The sequence below is a fragment of the Prionailurus bengalensis genome, chromosome D4, assembly GCF_016509475.1.
Source record: "Prionailurus bengalensis isolate Pbe53 chromosome D4, Fcat_Pben_1.1_paternal_pri, whole genome shotgun sequence".
Lineage (NCBI taxonomy): Eukaryota > Metazoa > Chordata > Mammalia > Carnivora > Felidae > Prionailurus > Prionailurus bengalensis.
In genome coordinates, this window is record NC_057359.1 from 4,759,575 (window position 1) to 4,777,180 (window position 17,606).

General features: G+C 46.3%; 1 protein-coding gene and 1 non-coding gene across 3 annotated transcripts in view; one reads left to right on the forward strand and one right to left on the reverse strand.

The window, feature by feature from the left end:
* Positions 1 to 3,098: 3,098 nt before the first annotated feature.
* Positions 3,099 to 3,201, forward strand: LOC122475483. Its single transcript, XR_006295183.1, has one exon. It is a non-coding gene; the product is annotated as a U6 spliceosomal RNA (small nuclear RNA).
* Positions 3,202 to 10,202: 7,001 nt separating this feature from the next.
* SPTLC1 (serine palmitoyltransferase long chain base subunit 1) overlaps positions 10,203 to 17,606 on the reverse strand; it is a 52,564-nt gene continuing 45,160 nt past the window's right edge. Inside the window, exons 13-15 of one of the 2 annotated variants that reach the window (XM_043566955.1) lie at positions 16,386 to 16,503; positions 13,055 to 13,128; positions 10,203 to 11,583 (exon numbers count right to left, since the gene is read on the reverse strand). In XM_043566955.1, the coding sequence (XP_043422890.1) occupies positions 11,226 to 11,583; positions 13,055 to 13,128; positions 16,386 to 16,503 (550 nt within the window). In that variant the 3' untranslated portion in view covers positions 10,203 to 11,225. Of the gene's footprint in view, positions 11,616 to 13,054; positions 13,129 to 16,385; positions 16,504 to 17,606 lie in introns of both variants that reach the window. The other variant, XM_043566954.1, reaches the window with a different exon arrangement.

Here is a 17,606-nt window from a genome sequence, read left to right on the forward strand (position 1 = left end):
GTTGAAGCAGGAGTCTCAAAGGAAATTTGAAAATAAAAATAAATGAATGAAGTTGAATGAAAATTGAAACGAAATTCAAAATACAACATATGGAGGCACCTGGGTGGCTCAGTTGGTTAAGCATCCAACTTCTCTGTTCAGGTCATGATCTCGCGATTCGTGAGTTCGAGCCCCACATCAGGCTCTGTGCTGACAGCTCAGAGCCTGGAGCCTGCTTTGCATTCTGTGTCTCCCTCTCTATTTGCCCCTCCCCTGCTCACGCTCTGTCTCTCTCTCAAAAATAAATAAACATTAAAAAAAATTTAAAAAATAAAACATATCAGTTTGTGGGGTTTAGCTAATATAGTGTTGACATCTGAAAAGAGAAAAACTATTGATCAATAATCTAAGTTCCTAGCTCAAGAGCCCAGAAAAAGAAGAGAAAGGAGACAAACAACAACTAAAAGCAAGCAGAAAGAGATTTTAAAAAGAGCAGAAATCAATGAAAATCAAGACATGGAAATGAGAGAACGAAACAAAAAAACGTTATTTGTCAAAAAAGTCAGTAACACTGACAAACCTCCAGCTCAACTGGCAAGGATAAAGAGAAGAGACAGGGGCGCCTGGGTGGCACAGTCGGTTAAGCGTCCGACTTCAGCCAGGTCACGATCTCGCGGTCCGTGAGTTCGAGCCCCGCGTCGGGCTCTGGGCTGATGGCTCGGAGCCTGGAGCCTGTTTCCGATTCTGTGTCTCCCTCTCTCTCTGCCCCTCCCCTGTTCATGCTCTGTCTCTCTCTGTCCCAAAATAAATAAAAAACGTTGAAAAAAAAATTAAAAAAAAAAAGAGAAGAGACAAACCATCAATGTCGAATGAAAGAAGGGCATCACAGAGGATCTTGCAGACATCGTAAATCATAAATTTGTCACAAATGTCAGATATTTGACAACTGAGAAGAAATGGACTAATTCCTTGAAAACCACAAACTACCAAAACTCAGCAGGATGAAACATACGCGAATAGTCCCATAACCGTTAAAAAACAGAGTCTATAATTAAAAGTTCCTGAAAAAGTTCCAGATGTTTTCAAATAGAGAATTTCTCCAGCATTCAAGGAATTAACACCAGTCGTACAAAATCTCTGCCAGTGAAGAGAGGAGGTCCTCTCATCTGCGTCCCAACTCATTTTATGAGGTTGCTATTACCTTAACACCAAGGTACAACAGACAGTACATAAAAATAAAGCTGTACGTCAACACCTTTCGGGAGCTTAGGTGCATAAATCCTCAAGAAAATATTAGCAAATTGAATCCAGTGATGTTTTAAAACGATTCTACATCATGAGCAATTGGGGTTTGTTCCAGGGATGCAAGGCTAGTTCAACATCAAAAGTCAACCAATGCGGGAATGCAAACTGGTGCAGCTGCTCTGGGAAAACACTGTGGAGGTTCCTCGAGAAATTAAAATAGACCTACCCTATGACCCAGCAATAGCACTGCTAGGAATTTACCCAAGGGACACAGGAGTGCTGATGCACAGGGGCACTTGTACCCCAATGTTTATGGCAGTACTTTCAACAGTAGCCAAATTATGGAAAGGGCCTAAATGTCCATCAACTGACGAATGGATAAAAAAGATGTGATTTATATATACAATGGAATACTACTTGGCGATGAGAAAGAATGAAATCTGGCCTTTTGTAGCAACGCGGATGGAACTGGAGAGTGTTGTGCTAAGTGAAATAAGCCATACAGAGAAAGACAGATACCACATGTTTTCACTCTTAGGTGGATCCTAAGAAACTTGACAGGAGACCATGGGGGAAGGGAAAGAAAAAAAAAAAGTTAGAGAGGGAGGGAGCCAAACCATAAGAGACTCTTAAAAACTGAGAATAAACTGGGCGCCTGGGTGGCGCAGTCGGTTAAGCGTCCGACTTCAGCCAGGTCACGATCTCGCGGTCCGTGAGTTCGAGCCCCGCGTCAGGCTCTGGGCTGATGGCTCAGAGCCTGGAGCCTGTTTCCGATTCTGTGTCTCCCTCTCTCTCTGCCCCTCCCCCGTTCATGCTCTGTCTCTCTCTGTCCCAAAAATAAATAAATGTTGAAAAAAAAAATTAAAAAAAAAAAAAACAGAATAAACTGAGGGTTGATGGGGGGTGGGAGGGGGGGAGGGGGGTGATGGGTATTGAGGGCACCTGTTGGGATGAGCACTGGGTGTTGTATGGAAACCAATTTGACAATAAATTATATTTAATAATAAAAAAAAAAGTCAACCAATATAACCCATCATATCAATGGGCCAAATCACTTGAATGTCTATTTGTCTTGATGTCTGCTTTCCAGAGGACCTGAACTTTATTCATTTGCTAAGGGCTATGTACCAAAACCCCATAGCAACTTAAGTTGATAAATGTAATAGTGACACTTTAGATGGATTTTCTTTACGATTAGTTACAAGGTAAGGACGCCCAGTGGCACTGCCACTGTTTAATGCACTGTTGTGGAGATCCTAGACAATGCCGTAACAAAAGAAAATGAAATAAGAGGTATAATGAACATCTACCTAGAAAAATCAGAAGAACCATCAAACTACAGTTGACTTTTTTTTTTAACGATTATTTATTTTTGAGAGAGAGCACGAGCAGAGGAGGGGCAGAATGAGAGGGAGACACAGATTTCGAAGCAGGCTCCAGGCTCTGAGCCATCAGCACAGAGACCCATGCAGGGCTTGAACCCATGAACCATGAGATTATGACCTGAGCCAAAGTCAGATGCTTAACCGACTGAGCCACCCAGGTGCCCCAAACTACAGTTGACTCTTGAACAACATGAGGGTTAGAGACACTGACACCCATGTAGTACAAAATCCCCATACGACTTTGGACTCCCCAGAAATTTAACTACTAATAGCTTACCATTGACCAGAAACCTTATTGATAACGTAGTTGATGAACACATATTTTGTATATTATGGGTATCATACACTGCATTTTGATCATAAAGTAAGCTAGAGAAAATGTTATTAGGAAAATCATAAGAAAAAAATCTACATACAAGCGGACCCACATAGTTCAAACCCATGTTGTTCAAGGGGCAACTGTATTAGAACACATACAGGACTTCATCAAGTTTTCCAGACCATACACTAAAGTTGAAATGATACACAGAAGATTAGCATCACCCCTGTGCAAGGATATGACATGAAAATTTGTGAAGTATATCATATTGTTAAAAAAAATTTTTAATGTTTATTTATTTTTGACAGAGACAGAGAGACAGAGAGAGACAGAGACAGAGCATGAGGGGGGGAGGGGCAGAGAGAGAGGGAGACACAGAATCCCAAGCAGGCTCCAGGCTCCTAGCTGTCAGCCCAGAGCCCGACGGGGGCTCGAATTCATGGACAGTGAGATCATGACCTGAGCTGAAGTCGGATGCTCAACCGACTGAGCCACCTAGCCGCCCACATATTTTTATTAAGGATGGCCCTTGTAATGAGTGCTGGGTGTTGTATGAAAGTGCTGAATCACTAAATTCTACACTTGAAACTAGTATTACAGTGTATGTTAACTAACTGGAATTTAAAGAAAAACTTGGGGAAAAAAGGAAAAAAAAATCAATGGTCTTTTCCTCTGCCAGCAATAACCAACCATTAAATATAATAAAAGACGCAAATTACAATGACTACAACTATGAAATACTAGGAATTACCCAAGAATCCAAAATCCTTCTATGTGGAAACAAAAACGCTAATAAAGGAGACTGAAGATCTCACTAAATACAAAGACATCCCATGTTCTTAGATAGGAACATTTGATATTATAAGATGGTTGATTCTTTTTAGTTTAATCTGTGAATGAAATGCAGTATCAGTTGAAATTCCAGCTGGATTTCTTTTAAAGGAACTCAAGGAAGTAATTGAAAAATACATACGGAGACAGATCTATGAATAGTGAAGTCAATTTTAGAGAAAACAAAGGGAGGGTGTGTCCTGCCAGATAGTGGGATGTGGTAAAGGGTGTTTTATTTATTTTTTTTTTAATTTTTTTTTTCAACGTTTATTTATTTTTGGGACAGAGAGAGACAGAGCATGAACGGGGAGGGGCAGAGAGAGAGGGAGACACAGAATCGGAAACAGGCTCCAGGCTCCGAGCCATCAGCCCAGAGCCTGACGCGGGGCTCGAACTCACGGACCGCGAGATCGTGACCTGGCCGAAGTCGGACGCTTAACCGACTGCGCCACCCAGGCGCCCCTGTTTTATTTATTTTTTTAAAATGTTTTTTAATTTATTTTTGAGACAGAGACAGAGCACGAGCTGGGGAGGGGCAGAGAGAGAGGGAGACACAGAATCTGAAGCAGGCTCCAGGCTCTGAGCTGTCAGCACGGAACCCGACGCGGGGCTCGAACTCATGGAGTGTGAAATCATGACCTGAGCTGAAGTCGGATGCTCAACCGACTGAGCCACCCAGGCGCCCCAAGGGTGTTTTAATAAAGCCATACCGAAACCAACACAAGGGCAGAAGGACAGACGAGGGAAAATGACAAATTGGAGACTGACCGGCATGTTTGTATGAGACTTAATAGAAGATAAAGTATAAAAATAAATTAATGGGGGGGAGGCGCCTGGGTGGCTCAGTCGGTTAAGTGTGCGACTCTTGGCTTCAGCTCACTCAGGTCATGATCGCACAGTTCGTGCATTCGAACCCTGCACAGGGCTCTGCGCCTGACAGCACAGAGAATGCTTGGGATTCTCTCTCTCTCCCTCTCCCCTGCTCCCTTTCTCTCTCTCAAAGTGAGTATTTTTAAAAAATTAATGAATGAATTAATTAATGAGGAAACAACAGATTGCTTAGAGAATGACATGGGACTACAGAATACAGAAGAAGAAAGATAAATTGCATCTCTACCTAATCTCAGACACGGGGGCAGACTCTAAATAGATTAAAGACTTAAAAGTGAAAGAAAGAGACCGGAAATCAACAGAGAGCAGAGAGTGCTGAAAAGTCCTCAAACAAAAGCACAAACCATTAAAAAACAAACAAACAAACAAACAAACAAAAACAATGGCTCTCACTACATCAAAATTGAGGCTCTGTTCAACGAGAGCTAAGATACGGATAGCAGATATTAACAATGCAGGTGCATGAAACTATATGGGGTTATTGCTGAGCATAAACCAGGAACTCCTAGAAAAATAACCCAGGGAAAGTGGGTAATTCAAGTAGAAAAACAGGGAAATATATATACGGATTATACGAAATATATATACGAAATATACAAAATACATATACGAAATATACGAAATATATATACGAAATATACAAAATACATATACGAAATATACGAAATATATATACGAAATATATATACGAAATATTTTCAAAATAGGAGATCCTAATTGCAGTTTCAGGTTGATAAATGAGGACATAGGGGCATGATATTATTTAGACACGTTTTATTCCAGAAGAACAAAGGGGGAACATTTTAAAAAGTGGTTGCCTCTTGAGAGCGTGGCTGAGCGTGGGGACAGTGGGGGTGGACATTTTTCACTACAATTTGATCTTCTAACCACGATGCTTCATTTTGTTGATATTTTTAAATTTTAAAAGAAAAGGAACTAATGAAAAATAGCCTCAGCCACATCTTCCAAAAAGTTAAAGGAAATGTCTCACTCAGGAGTCACCCGGACAGAAAATGCTGTATAAAAATGAAAATCAACTCATAATAAGACCAGACGCCTAAATATGTGGCTAAGCCATAAAACTTCTGGGAGAAAGGAGAAAATCTTTTAAATCACTACTCACAGCAACCTCTGCCTGTCTTCACATGGCCTTCTCCTCAAGAGTAGTCATCTCCTTTCGCCTCTTCGGACACTTGTGATGGCTTCTAGGGCCCACCATTATTATTCACGGTAATCTCAGCTTAAAATCCTTAATCACAGCTGCACAGATCCCTTCTTCCAGATAAGGTAACATTTCCAAGTTCCAAGAATTAGGACTCGATTCTTTGGGTGGCTATTATGCAATCTACTACAATATCCAATTCTCTCAGCAACATTTGTTGAAAAGACTATCCTTTTCCTGTTGGATTAGAACTTTGGCACTTTGTTGAAAATCAATTCACCATAAATATAAGGGTTTATTTCTGAACTCTCAATGGTGTTCCATTGATATATCCTTGTACCAGTACCATACGTCTTGTTAACTGTAGTATCATAGTAAGTTTTAATAGCAGGTAGTGTAAACCCTTCAACTTTGTTCTTCTTTTTAATTGTTTTGCCTACTATAGGTCTGTTTTTATATAAATTTTAATTTATTGATTTCTTGATTTCTGCATAAAAGTCTGCTGGAATTTTGATAAGGACTGCACTGAATCTATAAATCAGTTTGGGGACTCTTCCAATTTATGAAGATGGACCGTCTCTCCAATTATTTAAATCTTCCTCAATTTCTTATAGCGATATTTCATAGTTTTTACGCTTCTCAGTGTAAAATCTTATGCTTTTGTTAAATTTCTTATTTTATTCATTTTAATGCTATTATTCATGGAATTGTTTCCTTAGTTTCCCATCAGATTGTTGCTAATATACAGAAATACAATTCATTTATATATATATTGACCTGGTATCTTCTGAGCTTGCTAAACACAATTAAATGCTACAGTTTTTTAATGGATGTCTTAGAATTTCCTACAGAGTGTCATTTGCAAATAAATTTGTTTTGGTTTTTTTTTCCAATTTGATGTTTTACCCCCTTATTGCACAGGCTAGATTCTCCAGGAAAATCGTTAAATATAATTTAGGACTTTTTCTGTCCGTGTTCATGAGAATTATATGTAGTTTTCTCTTCGTGTAATTTGTCTGGCTTTAGTAGCATAGGTACCAAACAGGATGAACTGAGAGGTGCTCTCACCTCCTTTCTTTCTGAAAGAAATTTGTGACTGATTGGTATTAGTTGTTCTTTAAATGTTTGATAGAATTTACTGGATCTGGACATTTTTGTGGGAAGATCTGAAGATACTAATGCAATGTTACATTTCTATTCAGATTTTCTACTTCTGAATAGAGTTTGTTTTGATAATTTGTGTCTTTCTTGGAATTCGTTCATGTCATTCAAGTTGTCTACTTTGTTGGCCTAAGCCTGTAATATTCTCTTACAATCTTCCTGATTTCTGTAGGAATGGTAGTGATGTTGCCCCTCTAAGTTCTGATTGTGGTAACTTGTGTCTTCTGTTACTCTCTTGGCCAGTCCAACAAGTACTTGCCAATCGTTTCATTAATTTTCTCTATTTTTCTGTTTTCTATTCACTGATTTCTTCTCTAATCTTTCTTTCTTTCCTTCGGGCTCAGTTTGCTCTTCTTTTCCCACTTTCCCAAGGTGGAAATTGAAGTTAGTAATTGGAAACCTTTCTTCTTTTCTAATCCAGGAGTTTAAAGCTACAAATTTCCTTCTAACCACTGCTTTAGCTGTGTCACATAAATTTTGCTGTTATATTTATTCAGTTCAGAACATTTAAGAAGCTTCCTTTGTGATTCTCCTTTGATCCATGAGTTTAGATATTTGGGGTTCTTCTGGTTTTCTTTCTTTTTTTAAAAAAATTTTTTTTAACATTTATTTTTGAGACAGAGAGAGACATAGCATGAGCAGGGGAGGGGCAGAGAGAGAGGGAGACACAGAATCTGAAACAGGCTCCAGGCTCTGAGCTGTCAGCACAGAGCCCGACGTGGGGCTCGAACTCACGGACCATGAGATCATGACCTGAGCCGAAGTCGGACACTTAACCGACCGAGCCACCCAGGCGCCTTTCTTCCGGTTTTCTATTGCAGATCTGATTTAATTGTGTTGTGGACAGAGAACATACGTTTTATGATTTCAATCTTTTTAAATTTATTGAGCCTGGTTTTATGACCCAGCATGTGATCTGCCCTGAAGACTGTCTCACGTGCAGTTGAAAAGACTATGTATTCTGGAATTTCTGAGTAGGATGTTCTACAAACGTAAATAGGTCTGCTCCAGTCAGTTGACCGTACTGTTCAGGACTTCTTTATGTACGATTTTCTTTCTTGTTCTCAGTTATTTAGGGTGGGCTTTTTCAAATCTCCGACTATGACTGATAAATTATTCTTTCAATTATGCCAGTTTTGCTTCATGTATTTTAGGACTCTGTGTTTAGGAGCATATATACACTTATAATTGTTGGGGTTTCACTATGTAGTGACACTGTTATCATTCCGAAACGTCTCTGTTTGTCTGTAGCGATAGTTCTTGAAAGTTCTTTCTGATACTGATACAGGTCACTCCAGCTCTTTCACGGTTGTTTGCATGGCATACTTTTCATCTTTACTTGCGTCTTTGAACGTGAAGTTTCTTACAGACAGCACAGGTTTTTAAAAAAAAATTTAGTCTGCCTGCTAAGCTCAGCCTTTTGAATGAAATGTTTTGCCCATTCACCTTTGAACGTAATTCTCTATATGGTTGGGTTTTTGCTATTTATTTTTGCACCTCTGTCCTTTACTGCTTTCTTCTGTGTTGAATAGTTCTTAGTGGGGCGCCTGGGTGGCTCAGTCAGTGAAGCGTCCGACTTCGGCTCAGGTCACGATCTCGCGGTCTGTGAGTTCGAGCCCCGCGTCGGGCTCCGGGCTGACCGCTCAGATCCTGGAGCCTGTTTCCGATTCTGTGTCTCCCTCTCTCTCTCTGACCCTCCCCCGTTCATGCTCTGTCTCTCTCTGTCTCAAAAATAAATAAACGTTAAAAAAAAAATTAAAAAAAAAAAAAGAATAGTTCTTAGTTTACTATCTTAATTCTTCTCATTTCCCCAGCGACTTCTTGATTTGATGGAGCTTCCCCGTAGCAGATTCCTCAGAAGGGCTTATGAACATAGTACCAACTTCTTACTTGAAAGACAGCTCTTCTGGATACTTGATTCACATTTCTTTTTCCCTTGAATCTCTTGAAAAGGCTGCTCCCCTTTTGTTTTGCTTTTGCATGTTGCTTCTGGAAGACGACTTTTTGCTTTACGTGTGTTCTGTCATCATTTAGCCGCCTACCCCGTTTTCCTCTCTACCAGGCACTAGATAGGAAAATAAAGTTTACGTATTCTCTACGCCATAATCCGTACTGTGGGTGTGGGTAATGGGTGGTTTTGTTTGATGTCCTCATAAGGACAATGTTTTGGAAGGGTGGAGATAATGGAAGACTAGGTGGCCATAATCGTCCTCACACACTGTGTTCTGGGACACAAAGGTTTTACATCCACAAGGAAAGAGGGCATCAAGCCCGCACATCAGCAGATCATTGACTTATCCCGCAGATTTTAAGATGCACCTTTTCACCCATGTGACGATACTTGTTACTGAAATGCATCTTACAACTGGCATATTACAGAGCCGTTCTAGTGGTTCCTAAAACAAAAGCATACAGTCCCGTTGGTGCAGTTCTAGATTGGAAATACCGCTCTCGTTTCTGTCCCAGCTTGCTCAGAGCCCCACATTTCCTGAGTTGGAACCCAGCTGTAGACAACACAAAGGGAGGAGTTGTTTGGGTACTTCCTCTCCTGTGGATGACGATGCCGAGTGAACACGGTCCCCGAATGGGTTCCGTGCTGCCCACCCCAGCCGCCGATGGAGCGTTCCAGAGCCCTCTTGTGGTTTCTTGGGAGAAATATGTGCCCTGCTTCAGGTTTGAGGGGAGTTTTCTCTCAGCATTCTGCCTCAGTTTTATGCAAGTTTACTGTTCCTAGCATATGTTTCTTTTGTGGTGCATGTACCTGGATGCTGGTTATTGTACAGTTTTAACAGAAAGACTTTGGTTTTGGGTTTTTGTTCAAAATGCTGCTATGTTTCAAGGGCTGATGTCAGACAACATGTGTTGTTTTCACCATCTTTCCCAGGCACTTCTATCATTTTTATTTTTTATTTTTTTAACATTTTATTTATTTTTGAGACAGGGAGAGACAGAGCATGAACGGGGGAGGGTCAGAGAGAGAGGGAGACACAGACTGAAACAGGCTCCAGGCTCTGAGCTGTCAGCACAGAGCCCGACGTGGGGCTCAAACTCTCGAACCGTGAGATCATGACCTGAGCCAAAGTCGGAAGCTTAACCACCTGAGCCACCCAGGCGCCCCTGTACTTAATAGTTTCTAAACACAGACACCAAGACTACTACCCTACCTATGTGGAAAAGTGAAAATCCAGAGGCTGTTCTGTTGAACACATTACACATGCATATAGACTGATTGTCAGGAATGTAGGTTTATTTCATTAAAAAATATAACGAAAAGATACATCCCCCAAAGACAGTACTGTATCCTTTAAAGCAGCAGCGATCACAAGGCACATATGTACGAAATACCTCAAGCAAAATAGAAACTAAACATTAAAAAATAGGTTATTTAAAAAGATGTTGAAGACCATTTGTTAATATGAACACATATTATAAAAATGGCATTATTACTTTTTTTTTTTTTTTTAAACAATTTTACTCCTTTACCTTTACTAAGAGAAGAAACAACGGTGTAATATTTACACACTACCTTGTGGCACACGGCACAAGAAAAAACAGATAGCTAAAGTCCAGCTTAAAAATTTTATTTTTAGTGCATTCACATTTTTAGATATTTGGAATTCATAAGCCGAAAATAAAAATAATTTTCCTTCGCTTAGAAAAAGACAGTAGTTATATGTCCTTAGGCAAACCCACTCTACAAAAAAGGAATACATTCAAGATATTCTAAAATATCAAGGACATGATTTCTATTCTGGGATCGTCACAGTAACCCTCCTCCTAAAACAGATTAGAAGTCAACACACAATAAATGTGAAGGTCAATTATATCAAACTAAAATAGTATTTGATTTAAATTATTGCTCACTTAGGAAATACAATGAGTAGTCATTCTCCAGTTAGGGATGCTAAGGTAAGCTGTTAGAAATGCATATAAAAACTCTAGGATTCAAATATAATGAAAAGTTGGTCGCGACAGCACAAAGAGTGCTTCCTTATACATTAGCCACCACTGGGCTTCACGGGATGGAGACTGCGTAAGACGTGGTTGAATTAGATCCTCACAGATACGTTTTGTGTCCGAGACGGTGAAGTGCTCCTCTAAGCTTTAATGCTGCAGGGATGCTTTGCTAGGAAACGTTAGGAGTGCTCGCACAATTACTATTAGAGGGAGAAAAGATAAGCTGAAGCTCCATTTTTAAACGGCAACAACAAAAGAATATAAAATACTAGTATAATAAAACATTTAAATAGTACTAAACCGCACAATTTAAATATCGGTTATATGCCGTCATTAGTTTTCTTCTTAAAAAACCAGTTCCTGGGCTTTTAGGTGTGTGTGTGTGTGTGTGTGTGTGTGCGTGTGTGTGTGTGCGCGTGTGTGTGTTTAAATAACCAGCATCCTCCTCGTGGTGGTCCGCCGAGTCCACACCCACGTGATCGGTCGGTGGCCACCCTGCCAGGTACCCGCAGGCCTCTTCCAGGTTGCTCGGCGGCAACTGGGAGGCCTGCGTGTGCCGCACGGCGATGCCCACCTGGCCCTGGGACCCGCCTACAGCAGCACGGCCTGGGCCACCTCCTTGATTGTGCGTGCGGCTCTCTCCAGTTCTTCGTCTGTCTGTTCCACTGTGACCACGACCCTGATGCTGAGAAACAAGGACACAGAAAATCGTCAAAGGAGGCTGTGCCATCTGTCACGGCACGGCAGAGTCGAGCGACTGTGGCAGGGACCCTCTGCCCGCAAGCCCGAACCCTGACGGGCCATTTTCAGAAGTCTGCCACTTGAGGCCCGACTGCAACCTTGTGGGGGGCTCTGGGTGTCAGGAGCTCTGCCTGAGGAGCACCGGGCCCAAGGCAGGAATTCACGTTTCTCAAATCAGGGAGTGTTTACGTGCCGACGCTCACATTTACAACTCCGTGAGTCGCGTGGAAGTTCTAGAATACTCGGAGGCAAGGCAGACATTTTTAAGTTTTCAGGAAACTGAACACAAAACAGTATCAGCTCTCCTGGGCACTCCTCCCTCTTCTCTCCCACCCCCCCTGCAAACATCCGGACGGTCCACTGGGCACTTGCACTGAGCTGCACTGTGCTGGGCAGGGAGCGCTGAGGGAACAAAGCAAGCAGGGACCCTGTTGTCCTGAGACAGAAGACCGCACCTTGCCTGGGTGCAATTAGAACGGGGTAGGCTCGTTAAGCCATTCAGGGCTGCTGCCCGTGGTCTGGCCCTCCAAGTCCGCACAGGCTCAGACTCCAGTCTCCCGGGTCCTCCCTGGGCCTTCCCTCTCTCCAGCGTCTCTCCCGTCTCCCTCAAGCCTGTGTTCTGTCTCTCCAGATGCACCTGAGGGTCTCCACACCACTGCACAGCCCGCCGGACGCCGGCGTTGACAAGTCTGCCTGACACACTCGATCTTCTGGGCTTGGCTTAAGTATCACCTGCCCTCGGAAGGGAGTCCCTTCCAGGCCAGAACGAATCGTGCCCTCCCCCTGTGACCTCACGGACCTCATGCTGTGACCCTGACACTTCATGCTCTGGGTGTCTACCTCCTTTGACTATATTTTAAGTGCTACTGAAGAGCACCGACTGTAAATCAAGAGTCAAGGTGCCCTCCCCCCACATAGGGTGTCTTGAACCTGTCTAGATTTTCCCCACCGTTGCTTTCTTTTTCCCTGGGCGGTCTGGGAGTGTCTGCACTCCCAAATGCACCCCATGGCGTTCCAGCCAGCGGCCGGATGTGCCCCTCCCTCAGGATGGTCCTCCCGGTGGACGTGGCTGGCACAGCCCGTCACCTTCGAGGTGTGACAGACGCACATCTGCTCATCAGAACCTCGGCCGCCCCCGTCCAGTCCTGGGATCGCGGATACCTCTTTAGGTTAACTGGGAGGGTCCGGTGAGTCCTGGGGGGGCTTTACAGGTAAAATCTGAAAATGGCTACTTTAGGAACAGGAAAGAGGATGAACTACATTCTAGGGACACACTTCCTTATCCTGTGGCAGCATTTCAGACGTTTTCACGACAGAACACGCTTTATGGAGTTTGTCAAGTAGCAAAAGCAAGAGTCACGCCACATTTGAACGTCCACCCACCTCGGCGGAGGGAGGCACTTCTCCTCTTTCTCCAGGTAGCGTGCCTGAGTTAACGCGATGCTCCTGTCCATGCACTGCGTGAAGAGAAGGGACACGTTTGCGAGCTGGGCGGCAGACACGGCGGGCATCCCGACGGGAGGTACTCTGCGAGGCCACCCTTAACCGCAGGTTAGTTCATTTTCCCAGTCACAACAGCGAGAAGGCGAAACGCCACAGACGTGCCCCCAGCGGCCCCGCCACCTTCCGCGCCTCCGCCCAGACCTCCTGCCGGGCGTTCGCTCTGCGAGGCCCCGTGAGCGGCCCACGCCGCGTGGCCGTCAAGCACCGCGAGTGAGACGCAGCCAGTGCCACGGACAGATGGGACTTTTCCTTTTCCTTCATTTACGTTTAAATAGCCACAGAGGACTGGGGGCTTCCATTTTCAACAAAGCACAGTCAGGACAAGGGCAACAGTACCAGCAAAGCCCCGGAAACTAACCAGAGCCGAACTCGGTCGCAAACGGGAGGGCGGTTTCACAGCCCAACAGCCTACACTTCAGGTGCCAGCAACTCCTCTGCCCAGGCGCTACCAGGCTTCAGAGTCTGGTGTCACCCACGTTTTGCACAGCTTCTCCACACATTAACCACTTGCTGATATTCTTACAAGGTTAAAATATACTCCATCAAAATTAAGGATAAAAATCCTATCGAAGTAATGGTTCATCAGGGTTTCTTTTTGGGGGATGAAAATATTTTGGGCTGAGGCAGGGGCACAACCTTGTGGTACATTAAAGGCCCCTCAACTCTATCTTCTAAAAGCGAGAAGTTTCTGGTATGCGAATCGTATTTACAAATAGTCAGAGGGGCGCCTGGGTGGCTCAGTCGGTTAAGCGTCCGACTCTTGGCTTCGGCTCAGGTCATGATCTCGCGGTCCGTGGGTTCGAGCCCCATGTCGGGCTCTGTGCTGATGGCTCAGAGCCTGGAGCTGCTTCCGATTCTGTGTCTCCCTCTCTCTCTGCCCCTCCCCCGCTCACACTCTGTTTCTCTCTCTCAAAAGTAAATGAGCATTAAGAAAAATAAGGAAAAAAACAAAAACAGAACAATCAGAGCAGGGGTGGCCTCAAGGAAGGAGCTGCTGCTCCCAGGCTGGGCAGTGAGGGAGTCTGCTTGAAGAGGGGCCCTCCCGACCGCTGCCGGGCGGGTCTCCCTCTGCTAGAAAGACGGGAAACGGCAGCAGGCAGCGTGGCCAGACGGATACGGATGCTCCGTCTCAGTGTACTTGGAGAAGTTAACTGCCTGAGAACACCCGGACCGGCTCTGATCCTAGGCCTGGCTAAGAAACGTCCTAAACCATCGCTCTTTGTAAAAACAGTGTCTCGTCAGGCAACTCAACAAGAACTTAGTGAAACCGGGTTCTGCAAAGCTTAAGTGAGAGTTCCAACGCCACAACCATCCCTCTCAGATACGGAACACGGAGCGTGGAGCGGAGCTTAGCATGGGGACCCAAAGACACCGCAAGACCCTGCGTTTCTGCACAAATGCGGCTTCTGGACCGTGTTCGCGCCCCTCCCCTGAGCCCTGCCCGCTCTCCTTCAGCTCTCCCCGGGATGTCGGATGTCCTCTGGCTGGGGCCTCAAACAGGGTCCAGCATCGGGGAGCTGTGTAGACTGTTGCCTTCTCCTCCGTTCTGAGGACGGGCCCCCCTTCCGTCGCCTGCCCTCTGCAGTGTCTCTGACTCCGGGAGAAGGAGGCCCCCACGGCCGCGACGTCTCGAGGACAGAGACGGGGGCTCCCGTGGCAGGAGTGCGGCCCCGGCCCTGCGGCGTGAAGCCCGTGTAGAGCCATCCCGCGGGGGCCGGAGGAGGCCGGGGCGGGGGGGGGGGGGGGATCCGCGAGGGGGCTCGAGGCCCCGACGGGCTGCTCCGGGCTGCGTCCATCACACCAGCGGGCACCCCCGCTGAGAGCACAGGCTGGGCCGTCACATGGAGCTGGTGTGACTGACCTGACTCTCCCTGCGGCGTCCACTTAGCCTGCGTTTAATGTACGAAGCGTGTCGCGGCACGTCTCTAAGAACCCTAACCTCGAGGATGCCGTCCTTTCTGTTCGGCCCGTACACACGTACGTGACATCGCAGTAAAAACGCGGACGGGGTGAAAGGCGCCAGCGGGAGGTCGGTTCCCGTGAAAGAGAGTCTGTCTTTGTCGAGTTTGCAGAGCCGCACCCGGGGCTGGGGGGGGGGGGGGGGTGGGGAGGGGGCCCTGCAGCACCTGGGCCCTGGGGAACGGACGCTGCGCCAGCCAGACTGCTCATCACCTCACACGGTTCCTGAGATCCCCTGAGCCGGGGATCTCACGTTCTGGGTCTGGTTCCGTTTTATAAGCTGACAGACTCCAGAAGGCCACCAACTGCACGAAGCCCTCCCCGACCTGTCCTTCCTGATGGCACTTCACACACTGGAGGAGGGAGGGCGGCTAAGAAGCCGAGATCGGCCTCAGCCCCCTTCTCCATACTGACTAGCCACACCACCGCGAAGAGACCCGACCTCCCGGCCACGGTCAGCCAAGGGCACACGACAGACAACAGCCATCATCCTGACGTCACGGTGACCTCGGAGCAGAGCCCCTGGAAGGGACCGCCAGGACAAGCAGGACGAGAAGGCAGAAAGAAGCCTGCCCCATTCCCAGGCGCATGCTAGCCGCACTGCAGTCGGGGGAAAGGCAGGGCCGTCCCAGCACGGGTGCTCACGGGGTCCCAGGCCCTTCCATCCAAGCGTGAGCACAAGCAGCATGCGGGGGGAGAGGGGGGGCGGAGGGGGCAGGGCTCCAGGGAAGGGGCCGGTGGTCTTCCCCAGGGAGGCGTTTCTTAGTTAAAAATGAAGTTACAATTAGTAGTAAAATCACTTTCAGGAGACACAGATATTTAAATCAACCTCCAAACTAGGCCTGGTGAAGAAGCGATCTTTCCTCCTTTCCAGTTCCAGTCTCAGCTGCGTTGGGGGTTCACCCCAGACACCTGTCCAGTGCTGCCTGTGACCAGCACTCATAATGCCAGCCCCACCCACAGGTACGAAAGCCTGGCTTTGAAAATGCCGTGCGAACGGATTTTCTGGAAGGCTAATTATGTAGAGCGCAAGGAAGGTGTATTTGATACAATGGAGCGCAGAACACGACAACTTCAACGCGAGCGGAACCTGACCGGGCAGATACGGTGCGGCCTGTCAGCACAGATGGGCCCCGAAGGCCCGGGGACCAGAACGGTTCCCTAAGAGGGCTGCGTCCCGGGGCAGAGAGATCCTTCCTAAGACGGGACACAGAAGACGCTGCTTGGGCTCGGGGTACAACTACACACTTACGTGATTCACAATCTCCTGAAGAAGTTTAACATCTTCTTCTCGAGACCCAGTGCTCTCTTGTAGCTGCAGGTGAAATGCGGGAGAAAATGACTCCCCCACCACTTTTAGCCCAGAAATGCTGCAAGGAAACACACAGCGTAAGTCCCTTCCGGGCGCAACGGTGTCGCGCAGAAAAATAACTACGAAGTCTGCATTCATGAGCGGAGCAGAACCCCGTGGTTTTCCCAGGCGGCGTCACACGGCGGGGCTCCGATCCCACAGAGACAGCGGGGATCCGTGCTCCGGGCGGTGCTCCCTGGTGTAGACGCCCCTGCCCCTGCAGGGCCCGCTGTGAGTTGGCGGGAAGAAGGCTCCCTGTCCTGGCGGACGTCACTGGCTCACACAGCACAGAAAACAGGAGTCATCCCCAGGCTTCCACCGGGAGGGGAGGCCTGCGGGCCCTGCTCCCGCCTCCCCGCCCCCCCAGCTCTGGCGGCCCCTCCTCACACACCCGCTGGGTCCCGAGGCCTGGCCCTCACGCCCTCTCCTCATCTGCCCCTCGCTCTGACTTCCACTGCTGGCTAGTAAGCCGGGTCCGGCCCCAGGATCACCTCCTGCGGCCTCCCTCCCAAATCGCTCCTTTCGGGAAGCGTCTACACATTCATTTTCTATTACTCTGCCTCCTTCACGACTACTCACTGCTCATTTATCTTGTTTCCTTGCTCATTTATCTTGTCCTTCATAAATGATAGACATGAGTTCTAACACTAAAGACGCTGCATCTTGACCACCGGAAGTATGATCAGGTTACGAAGTTCCTTTCTTATTTGCACGTTTACTGTTAAGTTCTACTTGGATTATGATTATTTTCATTTTAGGATTTATAGCACAGACACCTGCAGCTTCTCAGGGAGGGAGAGAGATTCCTTTAGGCGTGAAATCCCGTGTTTTCAAGTCATTATTACAGACGTCATGAGGCCCGCACATCAGGTTCATTTACAGTCCGTGTTTATCCCGTGATAATAATAGTTTGATTTTTGACCCACCTGCTAGACTGACTACAAACGGTGGCATATGACTGTCGGAAACCGAGCTGCACACTTTAAATCGCCTTCATTACCCAGCTTCCCTTAGAAAGATCTGCTTTTCCCTCAGAATATAATGAGCGCAAGCAGCACTTTCTAGTACACGGGATTCCTTCAACATGTTTAGGACTCGGTGAGCTCTCCTAAATGACCGTGT